This window comes from Coregonus lavaretus (genome assembly GCF_964263955.1).
Source record: "Coregonus lavaretus genome assembly, contig: HAP1_SCAFFOLD_290, whole genome shotgun sequence".
Taxonomy (NCBI): Eukaryota; Metazoa; Chordata; class Actinopteri; order Salmoniformes; family Salmonidae; genus Coregonus; species Coregonus lavaretus.
In genome coordinates this window covers 446,649-460,606 of record NW_028162032.1, presented here as the reverse complement: position 1 = coordinate 460,606, position 13,958 = coordinate 446,649, and the positions used below count along the sequence as shown (strand labels likewise).

Genomic DNA, 13,958 nt, shown 5'->3' with positions numbered 1-13,958 from the left:
CTACTGAAATGGAGTTGTATCTCCTCACAAGTCCAGTATGTATGTAAGCGCTGCATACTAGTCTTTGGCATGGTTCAGTATCGGAGAAGCCCATTGGTTGAGCTGACGTTTACGCCAGACCAATAACAGGACAGCAGAACATCAGGTAAATGCTTCATCATCACGGTTGAAAAACCTCATCATATTTACTGGGTCAATTAACATCTACATCTGTTTTCCCAGTGACATAAGAGGGACATACAATAAACCCATTACATCGGAGTAAGTCTGAAAGAGAACCACAGTATTATCAATTGTAAGACTTTTTAAATTCTTTAAGACTTTAAATTCTTTAAGACAGTATTAAGACATCTATAAACGTTCTTTAGGGCTCGAGGCGTTTTCAGAGAGAGGCAGCTGTTCTCATACACTCCTCAGAGTACACTACAGCTACACCAACCAATCACATCCACCCCAGGAGGCTAACAGACAGCCCTTCCAGGACAACCAATCACATCCACCCCAGGAGGCTAACAGACAGCCCTTCCAGGATAACCAACCACATCCACCCCAGGAGGTTAACAGACAGCCCTTCCAGGATAACCAATCACATCCACCCCAGGAGGCTAACAGACAGCCCTTCCAGGATAACCAACCACATCCACCCCAGGAGGTTAACAGACAGCCCTTCCAGGATAACCAACCACATCCACCCCAGGAGGTTAACAGACAGCCCTTCCAGGTGAACCAACCACATCCACCCCAGGAGGCTAACAGACAGCCCTTCCAGGTGAACCAACCACATCCACCCCAGTAGGCTAACAGACAGCCCTTCCAGGTGAACCAACCACATCCACCCCAGTAGGCTAACAGACAGCCCTTCCAGGACAAAGCATCTGTACAGAGGGAGTGTCAGCTAATGCTAGAATATAAAGGAAAAGTCTCAGTTCTCTTATAGAAGAGGGAACACCTGCTCAGAGCCCTAGAGAAATGGTTCCACGTCCTTTCTAGAGAAGGGCAGAACCAGTGTTTCTAGCCAGGACCCAGTTTTACATCGCGTCCCAAGGGGAGTCTGCTACAGGTGACCAGTGGTCCTGACTCTCTCCCCCTTGTCTAGGAAGCACTGATGTAGAGATCAGAGCCAAGAGCTTTCAGAACAAAGAGATCCAGCAGTCTAGCTAGGGAGGCCTGTCCCATACCACATCAGGGGATAGAGGTCAGAGGAGCTCTACGTGGGTAGTATGTTTAAGCCCATGGTTACTTGGTTAGGTTACGCTACTGTTCATCTTGCTCTAAGCACAGTAAAAAAAACAACAACAACACAGTTAAAACAGAAAATAAATCATACAGATATCAGCTCAGATTTTTAAAAAAAAGAAAGCGCCTGAAATGAACCAACTAAAACTAAACAATAGGATGTATAGCTGTAGTTCTAACAACAACAACAACAATAATAATAATAATAATAATAATAATAACAACAACGTGTGTATAGATATGTAGGTACTACAGGAGAGGGCTATTCCAGTTATTTCTCTTCTTCTCAGATAGATGATGTTGGATGTGTCTCAAATGGCACCCTAATTCTCTATAGTGCACGATCACATCCCATAGGGCCCTGGTCAAAAGTAGTGCACTATGTAGGGAATAGGGTGCCATTTGGGACTCAGACCCTGTCTGGTTGAGGGCGCCTTGCTCCGGTTTTGGCACAAGACTTAAACGTCCACACGCACGTCACGGTGAGATGAGATCAGGGGATTGGCTGAAAATTATTCCACACGGCGAGATGAGACGACGGGATTGGCTGGGAGGCACGACAGGCTCCGCCCCCTACTGGTCCCCCTCCACTCGCCTCTTGCGGACTGGAGAGAAGACAGGAAGAGGAGCGGAGGAGAGAAGAAGATGACAATGAGGAACTGTAGAGCGAGATACAGACTTGACCAAAACAACATGGTGATCATGCTGGTCAGAAGAGACAGAGATAGTCCAACCCTATGATTTTAAAGTGCATACCACAGAGTAAAACCAGCCCTTTTTATGCTAATGAAGAAGTCAAACCAGCCCTTTTTATGCTAATGAAGAAGTCAAACCAGCCTTATGCTAATGAAGAAGTCAAACCAGCATTATGCTAATGAAGAAGTCAAACCAGCCTTACTTTTCCTCAGCCAACAAGACGAGTTACGAACAGCAAAATCACTAGCCTATATCAATCTACTATAGTAGAAATGTTGACCTATTCTATTGGTCAGCTTGTCAGAGAAAGAAATGGCCTATTCCAAACTGACTCTGGGACAGCTGTGGGGCAATAGATTCCATATTCATCCAACCAGTGGGCCTCGGCTACATAAAACAACTCATAAAAGCAAATGAGTCTGATGCAACAGATCAGAACGTTTAGCAGAACACGTTGATACATTATTATTTCTTCACGTTATATAAGCGCAGAAATCCGCACAAGGCATGTTTGTTCCATAAAGCAATTAGCGGGAAAACACTTGTCAAAAATCACACCGCACACGCAATCGGTTTCATGTGACAGGGATTAAAATATCCGTTCGAAATTTAGAAAGAGGGGCGATCTAAGACAACTAGCATGGGTCGCTAATATGACTAGGATTGGGCCTGGCTACTGGACAATGAAAGAAAGTTATAAAATAATTTCCTCCACAGATATGGTCTGATTTTGGCTACTTTGAAGCAAGGTAAGACATGCTTCATAATATGTAGTGCAACGTTCAGGTTGCAAACAATTACGTTTATGTTTTCAAAATGCACACTGCCTCCAGCTTATTGCAGAGTGGTGTGTGACGCGGTGATGAAGCCGGCCTTCCAGCTTATTGCAGAGTGGTGTGTGACGCGGTGATGAAGCCGGCCTTCCAGCTTATTGCAGAGTGGTGTGTGACGCGGTGATGAAGCCGGCCTTCCAGCTTATTGCAGAGTGGTGTGTGACGCGGTGATGAAGCCGGCCTTCCAGCTTATTGCAGAGTGGTGTGTGACGCGGTGATGAAGCCGGCCTTCCAGCTTATTGCAGAGTGGTGTGTGACGCGGTGATGAAGCCGGCCTTCCAGCTTATTGCAGAGTGGTGTGTGACGCGGTGATGAAGCCGGCCTTCCAGCTTATTGCAGAGTGGTGTGTGACGCGGTGATGAAGCCGGCCTTCCAGCTTATTGCAGAGTGGTGTGTGGCGCGGTGATGAAGCCGGCCTTCCAGCTTATTGCAGAGTGGTGTGTGACGCGGTGATGAAGCCGGCCTTCCAGCTTATTGCAGAGTGGTGTGTGACGCAGTGATGAAGCCGGCCTTCCAGCTTATTGCAGAGTGGTGTGTGACGCGGTGATGAAGCCGGCCTTCCGTTGCCCGTGTATCTGCTGTTGGAGATGCTCTCATGCTGTCAGACAGACTTTCCACTCCAAGACTCTGTATCTGGACGGTGTGATTAATACAGACTTTCCGCTCCAAGACTCTGTATCTGGACGGTGTGATTAATACAGACTTTCCGCTCCAAGACTCTGTATCTGGACGGTGTGATTAATACAGACTTTCCGCTCCAAGACTCTGTATCTGGACGGTGTGATTAATACAGACTTTCCGCTCCAAGACTCTGTATCTGGACGGTGTGATTAATACAGACTTTCCGTTCCAAGACTCTGTATCTGGACGGTGTGATTAATACAGACTTTCCACTCCAAGACTCTGTATCTGGACGGTGTGATTAATACAGACTTTCCACTCCAAGACTCTGTATCTGGACGGTGTGATTAATACAGACTTTCCACTCCAAGACTCTGTATCTGGACGGTGTGATTAATACAGACTTTCCACTCCAAGACTCTGTATCTGGACGGTGTGATTAAAACAGACTTTCCACTCCAAGACTCTGTATCTGGACGGTGTGATTAATACAGACTTTCCACTCCAAGACTCTGTATCTGGACGGTGTGATTAATACAGACTTTCCACTCCAAGACTCTGTATCTGGACGGTGTGATTAATACAGACTTTCCGCTCCAACACTCTGTATCTGGACGGTGTGATTAATACAGACTTTCCGCTCCAAGACTCTGTATCTGGACGGTGTGATTAATACAGACTTTCCGCTCCAAGACTCTGTATCTGGACGGTGTGATTAATACTTTCCGCTCCAAGACTCTGTATCTGGACGGTGTGATTAATACTTTCCGCTCCAAGACTCTGTATCTGGACGGTGTGATTAATACAGACTTTCCACTCCAAGACTCTGTATCTGGACGGTGTGATTAATACAGACTTTCCACTCCAAGACTCTGTATCTGGACGGTGTGATTAATACAGACTTTCCGCTCCAAGACTCTGTATCTGGACGGTGTGATTAATACTTTCCGCTCCAAGACTCTGTATCTGGACGGTGTGATTAATACTTTCCACTCCAAGACTCTGTATCTGGACGGTGTGATTAATACTTTCCACTCCAAGACTCTGTATCTGGACGGTGTGATTAATACAGACTTTCCGCTCCAAGACTCTGTATCTGGACGGTGTGATTAATACAGACTTTCCGCTCCAACACTCTGTATCTGGACGGTGTGATTAATACTTTCCGCTCCAACACTCTGTATCTGGACGGTGTGATTAATACAGACTTTCCGCTCCAAGACTCTGTATCTGGACGGTGTGATTAATACTTTCCGCTCCAAGACTCTGTATCTGGACGGTGTGATTAATACTTTCCGCTCCAAGACTCTGTATCTGGACGGTGTGATTAATACAGACTTTCCACTCCAAGACTCTGTATCTGGACGGTGTGATTAATACAGACTTTCCACTCCAAGACTCTGTATCTGGACGGTGTGATTAATACAGACTTTCCACTCCAAGACTCTGTATCTGGACGGTGTGATTAATACAGACTTTCCGCTCCAAGACTCTGTATCTGGACGGTGTGATTAATACTTTCCGCTCCAAGACTCTGTATCTGGACGGTGTGATTAATACAGACTTTCCGCTCCAAGACTCTGTATCTGGACGGTGTGATTAATACTTTCCGCTCCAAGACTCTGTATCTGGACGGTGTGATTAATACAGACTTTCCGCTCCAAGACTCTGTATCTGGACGGTGTGATTAATACAGACTTTCCACTCCAAGACTCTGTATCTGGACGGTGTGATTAATACAGACTTTCCACTCCAAGACTCTGTATCTGGACGGTGTGATTAATACAGACTTTCCACTCCAAGACTCTGTATCTGGACGGTGTGATTAATACAGACTTTCCACTCCAAGACTCTGTATCTGGACGGTGTGATTAATACTTTCCGCTCCAAGACTCTGTATCTGGACGGTGTGATTAATACAGACTTTCCGCTCCAAGACTCTGTATCTGGACGGTGTGATTAATACTTTCCGCTCCAAGACTCTGTATCTGGACGGTGTGATTAATACTTTCCGCTCCAAGACTCTGTATCTGGACGGTGTGATTAATACAGACTTTCCACTCCAAGACTCTGTATCTGGACGGTGTGATTAATACAGACTTTCCGCTCCAAGACTCTGTATCTGGACGGTGTGATTAATACAGACTTTCCGCTCCAAGACTCTGTATCTGGACGGTGTGATTAATACTTTCCGCTCCAAGACTCTGTATCTGGACGGTGTGATTAATACTTTCCGCTCCAAGACTCTGTATCTGGACGGTGTGATTAATACAGACTTTCCACTCCAAGACTCTGTATCTGGACGGTGTGATTAATACAGACTTTCCACTCCAAGACTCTGTATCTGGACGGTGTGATTAATACAGACTTTCCGCTCCAAGACTCTGTATCTGGACGGTGTGATTAATACTTTCCGCTCCAAGACTCTGTATCTGGACGGTGTGATTAATACTTTCCACTCCAAGACTCTGTATCTGGACGGTGTGATTAATACTTTCCACTCCAAGACTCTGTATCTGGACGGTGTGATTAATACAGACTTTCCGCTCCAAGACTCTGTATCTGGACGGTGTGATTAATACAGACTTTCCGCTCCAACACTCTGTATCTGGACGGTGTGATTAATACTTTCCGCTCCAACACTCTGTATCTGGACGGTGTGATTAATACAGACTTTCCGCTCCAAGACTCTGTATCTGGACGGTGTGATTAATACTTTCCGCTCCAAGACTCTGTATCTGGACGGTGTGATTAATACTTTCCGCTCCAAGACTCTGTATCTGGACGGTGTGATTAATACAGACTTTCCACTCCAAGACTCTGTATCTGGACGGTGTGATTAATACAGACTTTCCACTCCAAGACTCTGTATCTGGACGGTGTGATTAATACAGACTTTCCACTCCAAGACTCTGTATCTGGACGGTGTGATTAATACAGACTTTCTGCTCCAAGACTCTGTATCTGGACGGTGTGATTAATACTTTCCGCTCCAAGACTCTGTATCTGGACGGTGTGATTAATACAGACTTTCCGCTCCAAGACTCTGTATCTGGACGGTGTGATTAATACTTTCCGCTCCAAGACTCTGTATCTGGACGGTGTGATTAATACAGACTTTCCGCTCCAAGACTCTGTATCTGGACGGTGTGATTAATACAGACTTTCCACTCCAAGACTCTGTATCTGGACGGTGTGATTAATACAGACTTTCCACTCCAAGACTCTGTATCTGGACGGTGTGATTAATACAGACTTTCCACTCCAAGACTCTGTATCTGGACGGTGTGATTAATACAGACTTTCCACTCCAAGACTCTGTATCTGGACGGTGTGATTAATACTTTCCGCTCCAAGACTCTGTATCTGGACGGTGTGATTAATACAGACTTTCCGCTCCAAGACTCTGTATCTGGACGGTGTGATTAATACTTTCCGCTCCAAGACTCTGTATCTGGACGGTGTGATTAATACTTTCCGCTCCAAGACTCTGTATCTGGACGGTGTGATTAATACAGACTTTCCACTCCAAGACTCTGTATCTGGACGGTGTGATTAATACAGACTTTCCGCTCCAAGACTCTGTATCTGGACGGTGTGATTAATACAGACTTTCCGCTCCAAGACTCTGTATCTGGACGGTGTGATTAATACTTTCCGCTCCAACACTCTGTATCTGGACGGTGTGATTAATACAGACTTTCCGCTCCAAGACTCTGTATCTGGACGGTGTGATTAATACAGACTTTCCGCTCCAAGACTCTGTATCTGGACGGTGTGATTAATACTTTCCGCTCCAAGACTCTGTATCTGGACGGTGTGATTAATACAGACTTTCCGCTCCAAGACTCTGTATCTGGACGGTGTGATTAATACAGACTTTCCGCTCCAAGACTCTGTATCTGGACGGTGTGATTAATACAGACTTTCCACTCCAAGACTCTGTATCTGGACGGTGTGATTAATACAGACTTTCCGCTCCAAGACTCTGTATCTGGACGGTGTGATTAATACAGACTTTCCGCTCCAACACTCTGTATCTGGACGGTGTGATTAATACAGACTTTCCACTCCAAGACTCTGTATCTGGACGGTGTGATTAATACAGACTTTCCGCTCCAAGACTCTGTATCTGGACGGTGTGATTAATACAGACTTTCCGCTCCAAGACTCTGTATCTGGACGGTGTGATTAATACTTTCCGCTCCAAGACTCTGTATCTGGACGGTGTGATTAATACAGACTTTCCGCTCCAAGACTCTGTATCTGGACGGTGTGATTAATACAGACTTTCCGCTCCAAGACTCTGTATCTGGACGGTGTGATTAATACAGACTTTCCGCTCCAAGACTCTGTATCTGGACGGTGTGATTAATACAGACTTTCCGCTCCAAGACTCTGTATCTGGACGGTGTGATTAATACAGACTTTCCACTCCAAGACTCTGTATCTGGACGGTGTGATTAATACAGACTTTCCGCTCCAAGACTCTGTATCTGGACGGTGTGATTAATACAGACTTTCCGCTCCAAGACTCTGTATCTGGACGGTGTGATTAATACAGACTTTCCACTCCAAGACTCTGTATCTGGACGGTGTGATTAATACAGACTTTCCGCTCCAAGACTCTGTATCTGGACGGTGTGATTAATACAGACTTTCCACTCCAAGACTCTGTATCTGGACGGTGTGATTAATACAGACTTTCCACTCCAAGACTCTGTATCTGGACGGTGTGATTAATACTTTCCACTCCAAGACTCTGTATCTGGACGGTGTGATTAATACAGACTTTCCGCTCCAACACTCTGTATCTGGACGGTGTGATTAATACAGACTTTCCGCTCCAACACTCTGTATCTGGACGGTGTGATTAATACAGACTTTCCGCTCCAAGACTCTGTATCTGGACGGTGTGATTAATACAGACTTTCCGCTCCAAGACTCTGTATCTGGACGGTGTGATTAATACAGACTTTCCGCTCCAAGACTCTGTATCTGGACGGTGTGATTAATACTTTCCACTCCAAGACTCTGTATCTGGACGGTGTGATTAATACAGACTTTCCACTCCAAGACTCTGTATCTGGACGGTGTGATTAATACTTTCCGCTCCAAGACTCTGTATCTGGACGGTGTGATTAATACAGACTTTCCGCTCCAAGACTCTGTATCTGGACGGTGTGATTAATACAGACTTTCCGCTCCAAGACTCTGTATCTGGACGGTGTGATTAATACAGACTTTCCGCTCCAAGACTCTGTATCTGGACGGTGTGATTAATACAGACTTTCCACTCCAAGACTCTGTATCTGGACGGTGTGATTAATACAGACTTTCCGCTCCAAGACTCTGTATCTGGACGGTGTGATTAATACAGACTTTCCACTCCAAGACTCTGTATCTGGACGGTGTGATTAATACAGACTTTCCACTCCAAGACTCTGTATCTGGACGGTGTGATTAATACAGACTTTCCACTCCAAGACTCTGTATCTGGACGGTGTGATTAATACAGACTTTCCACTCCAAGACTCTGTATCTGGACGGTGTGATTAATACAGACTTTCCACTCCAAGACTCTGTATCTGGACGGTGTGATTAATACAGACTTTCCGCTCCAAGACTCTGTATCTGGACGGTGTGATTAATACAGACTTTCCGCTCCAAGACTCTGTATCTGGACGGTGTGATTAATAAGATACATAGTGAATATACTGCACACACGCGCAAATTTAATTCCATTACATCATGCAAAATAACCTATAGACCGATAAGCATGACCAGGCAAACGTATTTCCATCAGCTTTTTATTTAAAATCGGCTTTTCTTATTTATACATTTATTTATATACACATATATATACACACATATATATATAAAATATATATGTACATACATATACATACATATATATACATTCATATATATATATACATTCATATATATACATTCATACATACATATATATATACACACATACACATACACGTACACACACACACACACACACACACACACACACACACACACACATACATACATACATACATTTTATATAATTGTTTTTATATTTGATATAAAATCATCCAAAGCCGGCTATTACTGGCTAATGGAAACCCTGATAAGGACACAGAGGACATGTCAAAACAATGCTTCTCAGACCTGTCCTACAGTAGGTCAGACAGGACAGAGGGGAGGAGAGACCTGTATGACAGGACAGGAGGAGAGAGGGAGAGGCCCAGGGCTTCAGACAGGACAGGAGGAGAGAGGGAGAGGCCTAGGGCTTCAGACAGGACAGGAGGAGAGAGGGAGAGGCCTAGGGCTTCAGACAGGACAGGAGGAGAGAAGGAGAGGCCCAGGGCTTCAGACAGGACAGGAGGAGAGAGGGAGAGGCCCAGGGCTTCAGACAGGACAGGAGAAGAGAGGGAGAGGCCAAGAGCTTCAGACAGGACAGGAGGAGAGAGGGAGAGGCCCAGTGCTCCAGACAGGACAGGAGGAGAGAGGGAGAGGCCTAGGGCTTCAGACAGGACAGGAGGAGAGAAGGAGAGGCCCAGGGCTTCAGACAGGACAGGAGGAGAGAGGGAGAGGCCCAGGGCTTCAGACAGGACAGGAGGAGAGAGGCCCAGGGCTTCAGACAGGACAGGAGGAGATAAGGAGAGGTCCAGCGCTTTAGACAGGACAGGAGGAGAGAGGGAGAGACCCAAGGCTTCAGACAGGACAGGAGGAGAGAGGGAGAGGCCCAAGGCTTCAGACAGGACAGGAGGAGAGAGGCCCAAGGCTTCAGACAGGACAGGAGGAGAGAGGCCCAAGGCTTCAGACAGGACAGGAGGAGAGAGGGAGAGGCCCAGGGCTTCAGACAGGACAGGAGGAGAGAGGGAGAGGCCCAGGGCTTCAGACAGGACAGGAGGAGAGAGGGAGAAGGAGAGGCCCAAGGCTTCAGACAGGACAGGAGGAGAGAGGGAGAGGCCCAGGGCTTCAGACAGGACAGGAGGAGAGAGGGAGAGGCCCAGGGCTTCAGACAGGACAGGAGGAGAGGGGGAGAGGCCCAGGGCTGTTATAGTAACCCTGTCTGACTGACTGTAGTATAATACATTATACTGTGTTATAGTAACCCTGTCTGTCTGACTGTAGTATAATACATTATACTGTGTTATAGTAACCCTGTCAGACTGACTGTAGTATAATACATTATACTGTGTTATAGTAACCCTGTCTGTCTGACTGTAGTATAATACATTATACTGTGTTATAGTAACCCTGTCTGACTGTAGTATAATACATTATACTGTGTTATAGTAACCCTGTCTGACTGACTGTAGTATAATACACTATACTGTGTTATAGTAACCCTGTCTGTCTGACTGTAGTATAATACATTATACTGTGTTATAGTAACCCTGTCTGACTGACTGTAGTATAATACATTATACTGTGTTATAGTAACCCTGTCTGACTGTAGTATAAAACATTATACTGTGTTATAGTAACCCTGTCTGTCTGACTGTAGTATAATACATTATACTGTGTTATAGTAACCCTGTCTGACTGTAGTATAATACATTATACTGTGTTATAGTAACCCTGTCTGACTGACTGTAGTATAATACATTATACTATGTTATAGTAACCCTGTCTGTCTGACTGTAGTATAATACATTATACTGTGTTATAGTAACCCTGTCTGACTGACTGTAGTATAATACATTATACTGTGTTATAGTAACCCTGTCTGTCTGACTGTAGTATAATACATTATACTGTGTTATAGTAACCCTGTCTGTCTGACTGTAGTATAATACATTATACTGTGTTATAGTAACCCTGTCTGACTGTAGTATAATACATTATACTGTGTTATAGTAACCCTGTCTGACTGACTGTAGTATAATACATTATACTGTGTTATAGTAACCCTGTCTGACTGTAGTATAATACATTATACTGTGTTATAGTAACCCTGTCTGTCTGACTGTAGTATAATACATTATACTGTGTTATAGTAACCCTGTCAGACTGACTGTAGTATAATACATTATACTGTGTTATAGTAACCCTGTCTGACTGACTGTAGTATAATACATTATACTGTGTTATAGTAACCCTGTCTGACTGACTGTAGTATAATACATTATACTGTGTTATAGTAACCCTGTCTGTCTGACTGTAGTATAATACATTATACTGTGTTATAGTAACCCTGTCAGACTGACTGTAGTATAATACATTATACTGTGTTATAGTAACCCTGTCTGTCTGACTGTAGTATAATACATTATACTGTGTTATAGTAACCCTGTCTGACTGACTGTAGTATAATACATTATACTGTGTTATAGTAACCCTGTCTGTCTGACTGTAGTATAATACATTATACTGTGTTATAGTAACCCTGTCAGACTGACTGTAGTATAATACATTATACTGTGTTATAGTAACCCTGTCTGTCTGACTGTAGTATAATACATTATACTGTGTTATAGTAACCCTGTCTGACTGTAGTATAATACATTATACTGTGTTATAGTAACCCTGTCTGACTGTAGTATAATACATTATACTGTGTTATAGTAACCCTGTCTGACTGTAGTATAATACATTATACTGTGTTATAGTAACCCTGTCTGACTGTAGTATAATACATTATACTGTGTTATAGTAACCCTGTCTGACTGTAGTATAATACATTATACTGTGTTATAGTAACCCTGTCTGTCTGACTGTAGTATAATACATTATACTGTGTTATAGTAACCCTGTCTGTCTGACTGTAGTATAATACATTATACTGTGTTATAGTAACCCTGTCTGACTGTAGTATAATACATTATACTGTGTTATAGTAACCCTGTCTGACTGACTGTAGTATAATACATTATACTGTGTTATAGTAACCCTGTCTGTCTGACTGTAGTATAATACATTATACTGTGTTATAGTAACCCTGTCTGACTGACTGTAGTATAATACATTATACTGTGTTATAGTAACCCTGTCTGACTGACTGTAGTATAATACATTATACTGTGTTATAGTAACCCTGTCTGTCTGACTGTAGTATAATACATTATACTGTGTTATAGTAACCCTGTCTGACTGACTGTAGTATAATACATTATACTGTGTTATAGTAACCCTGTCTGACAGTAGTATAATACATTATACTGTGTTATAGTAACCCTGTCTGACTGACTGTAGTATAATACATTATACTGTGTTATAGTAACCCTGTCTGACTGTAGTATAATACATTATACTGTGTTATAGTAACCCTGTCTGACTGACTGTAGTATAATACATTATACTGTGTTATAGTAACCCTGACTGACTGTAGTATAATACATTATACTGTGTTATAGTAACCCTGTCTGACTGTAGTATAATACATTATACTGTGTTATAGTAACCCTGTCTGACTGACTGTAGTATAATACATTATACTGTGTTATAGTAACCCTGTCTGACTGTAGTATAATACATTATACTGTGTTATAGTAACCCTGTCTGTCTGACTGTAGTATAATACATTATACTGTGTTATAGTAACCCTGTCTGACTGACTGTAGTATAATACATTATACTGTGTTATAGTAACCCTGTCTGTCTGACTGTAGTATAATACATTATACTGTGTTATAGTAACCCTGTCTGACTGTAGTATAATACATTATACTGTGTTATAGTAACCCTGTCTGTCTGACTGTAGTATAATACATTATACTGTGTTATAGTAACCCTGTCTGTCTGACTGTAGTATAATACATTATACTGTGTTATAGTAACCCTGACTGACTGTAGTATAATAAATTATACTGTGTTATAGTAACCCTGTCTGACTGACTGTAGTATAATACATTATACTGTGTTATAGTAACCCTGTCTGACTGTAGTATAATACATTATACTGTGTTATAGTAACCCTGTCTGTCTGACTGTAGTATAATACATTATACTGTGTTATAGTAACCCTGTCTGACTGACTGTAGTATAATACATTATACTGTGTTATAGTAACCCTGTCTGACTGTAGTATAATATATTATACTGTGTTATAGTAACCCTGTCTGTCTGACTGTAGTATAATACATTATACTGTGTTATAGTAACCCTGTCTGACTGTAGTATAATACATTATACTGTGTTATAGTAACCCTGTCTGACTGTAGTATAATACATTATACTGTGTTATAGTAACCCTGTCTGACTGACTGTAGTATAATACATTATACTGTGTTATAGTAACCCTGTCTGACTGACTGTAGTATAATACATTATACTATGTTATAGTAACCCTGTCTGTCTGACTGTAGTATAATACATTATACTGTGTTATAGTAACCCTGTCTGACTGTAGTATAATATATTATACTGTGTTATAGTAACCCTGTCTGTCTGACTGTAGTATAATACATTATACTGTGTTATAGTAACCCTGTCTGACTGTAGTATAATACATTATACTGTGTTATAGTAACCCTGTCTGACTGTAGTATAATACATTATACTGTGTTATAGTAACCCTGTCTGACTGACTGTAGTATAATACAGTATACTGTGTTATAGTAAACCTGT

The 13,958-nt window shown here is 42.8% G+C and overlaps 1 protein-coding gene across 1 annotated transcript in view; it reads right to left on the bottom strand.

Annotated features, from left to right (window-relative positions):
• Positions 1-1,709: 1,709 nt before the first annotated feature.
• LOC311119714 (tropomodulin-3-like) overlaps positions 1,710-13,958 on the bottom strand; it is a 79,676-nt gene continuing 67,427 nt past the window's right edge. The window contains exon 10 of the mRNA XM_084194377.1: positions 1,710-1,841. Within this exon, the coding sequence (XP_084050503.1) occupies positions 1,810-1,841 (32 nt within the window). The 3' untranslated portion in view covers positions 1,710-1,809. The remainder of the gene's footprint in view (positions 1,842-13,958) is intronic.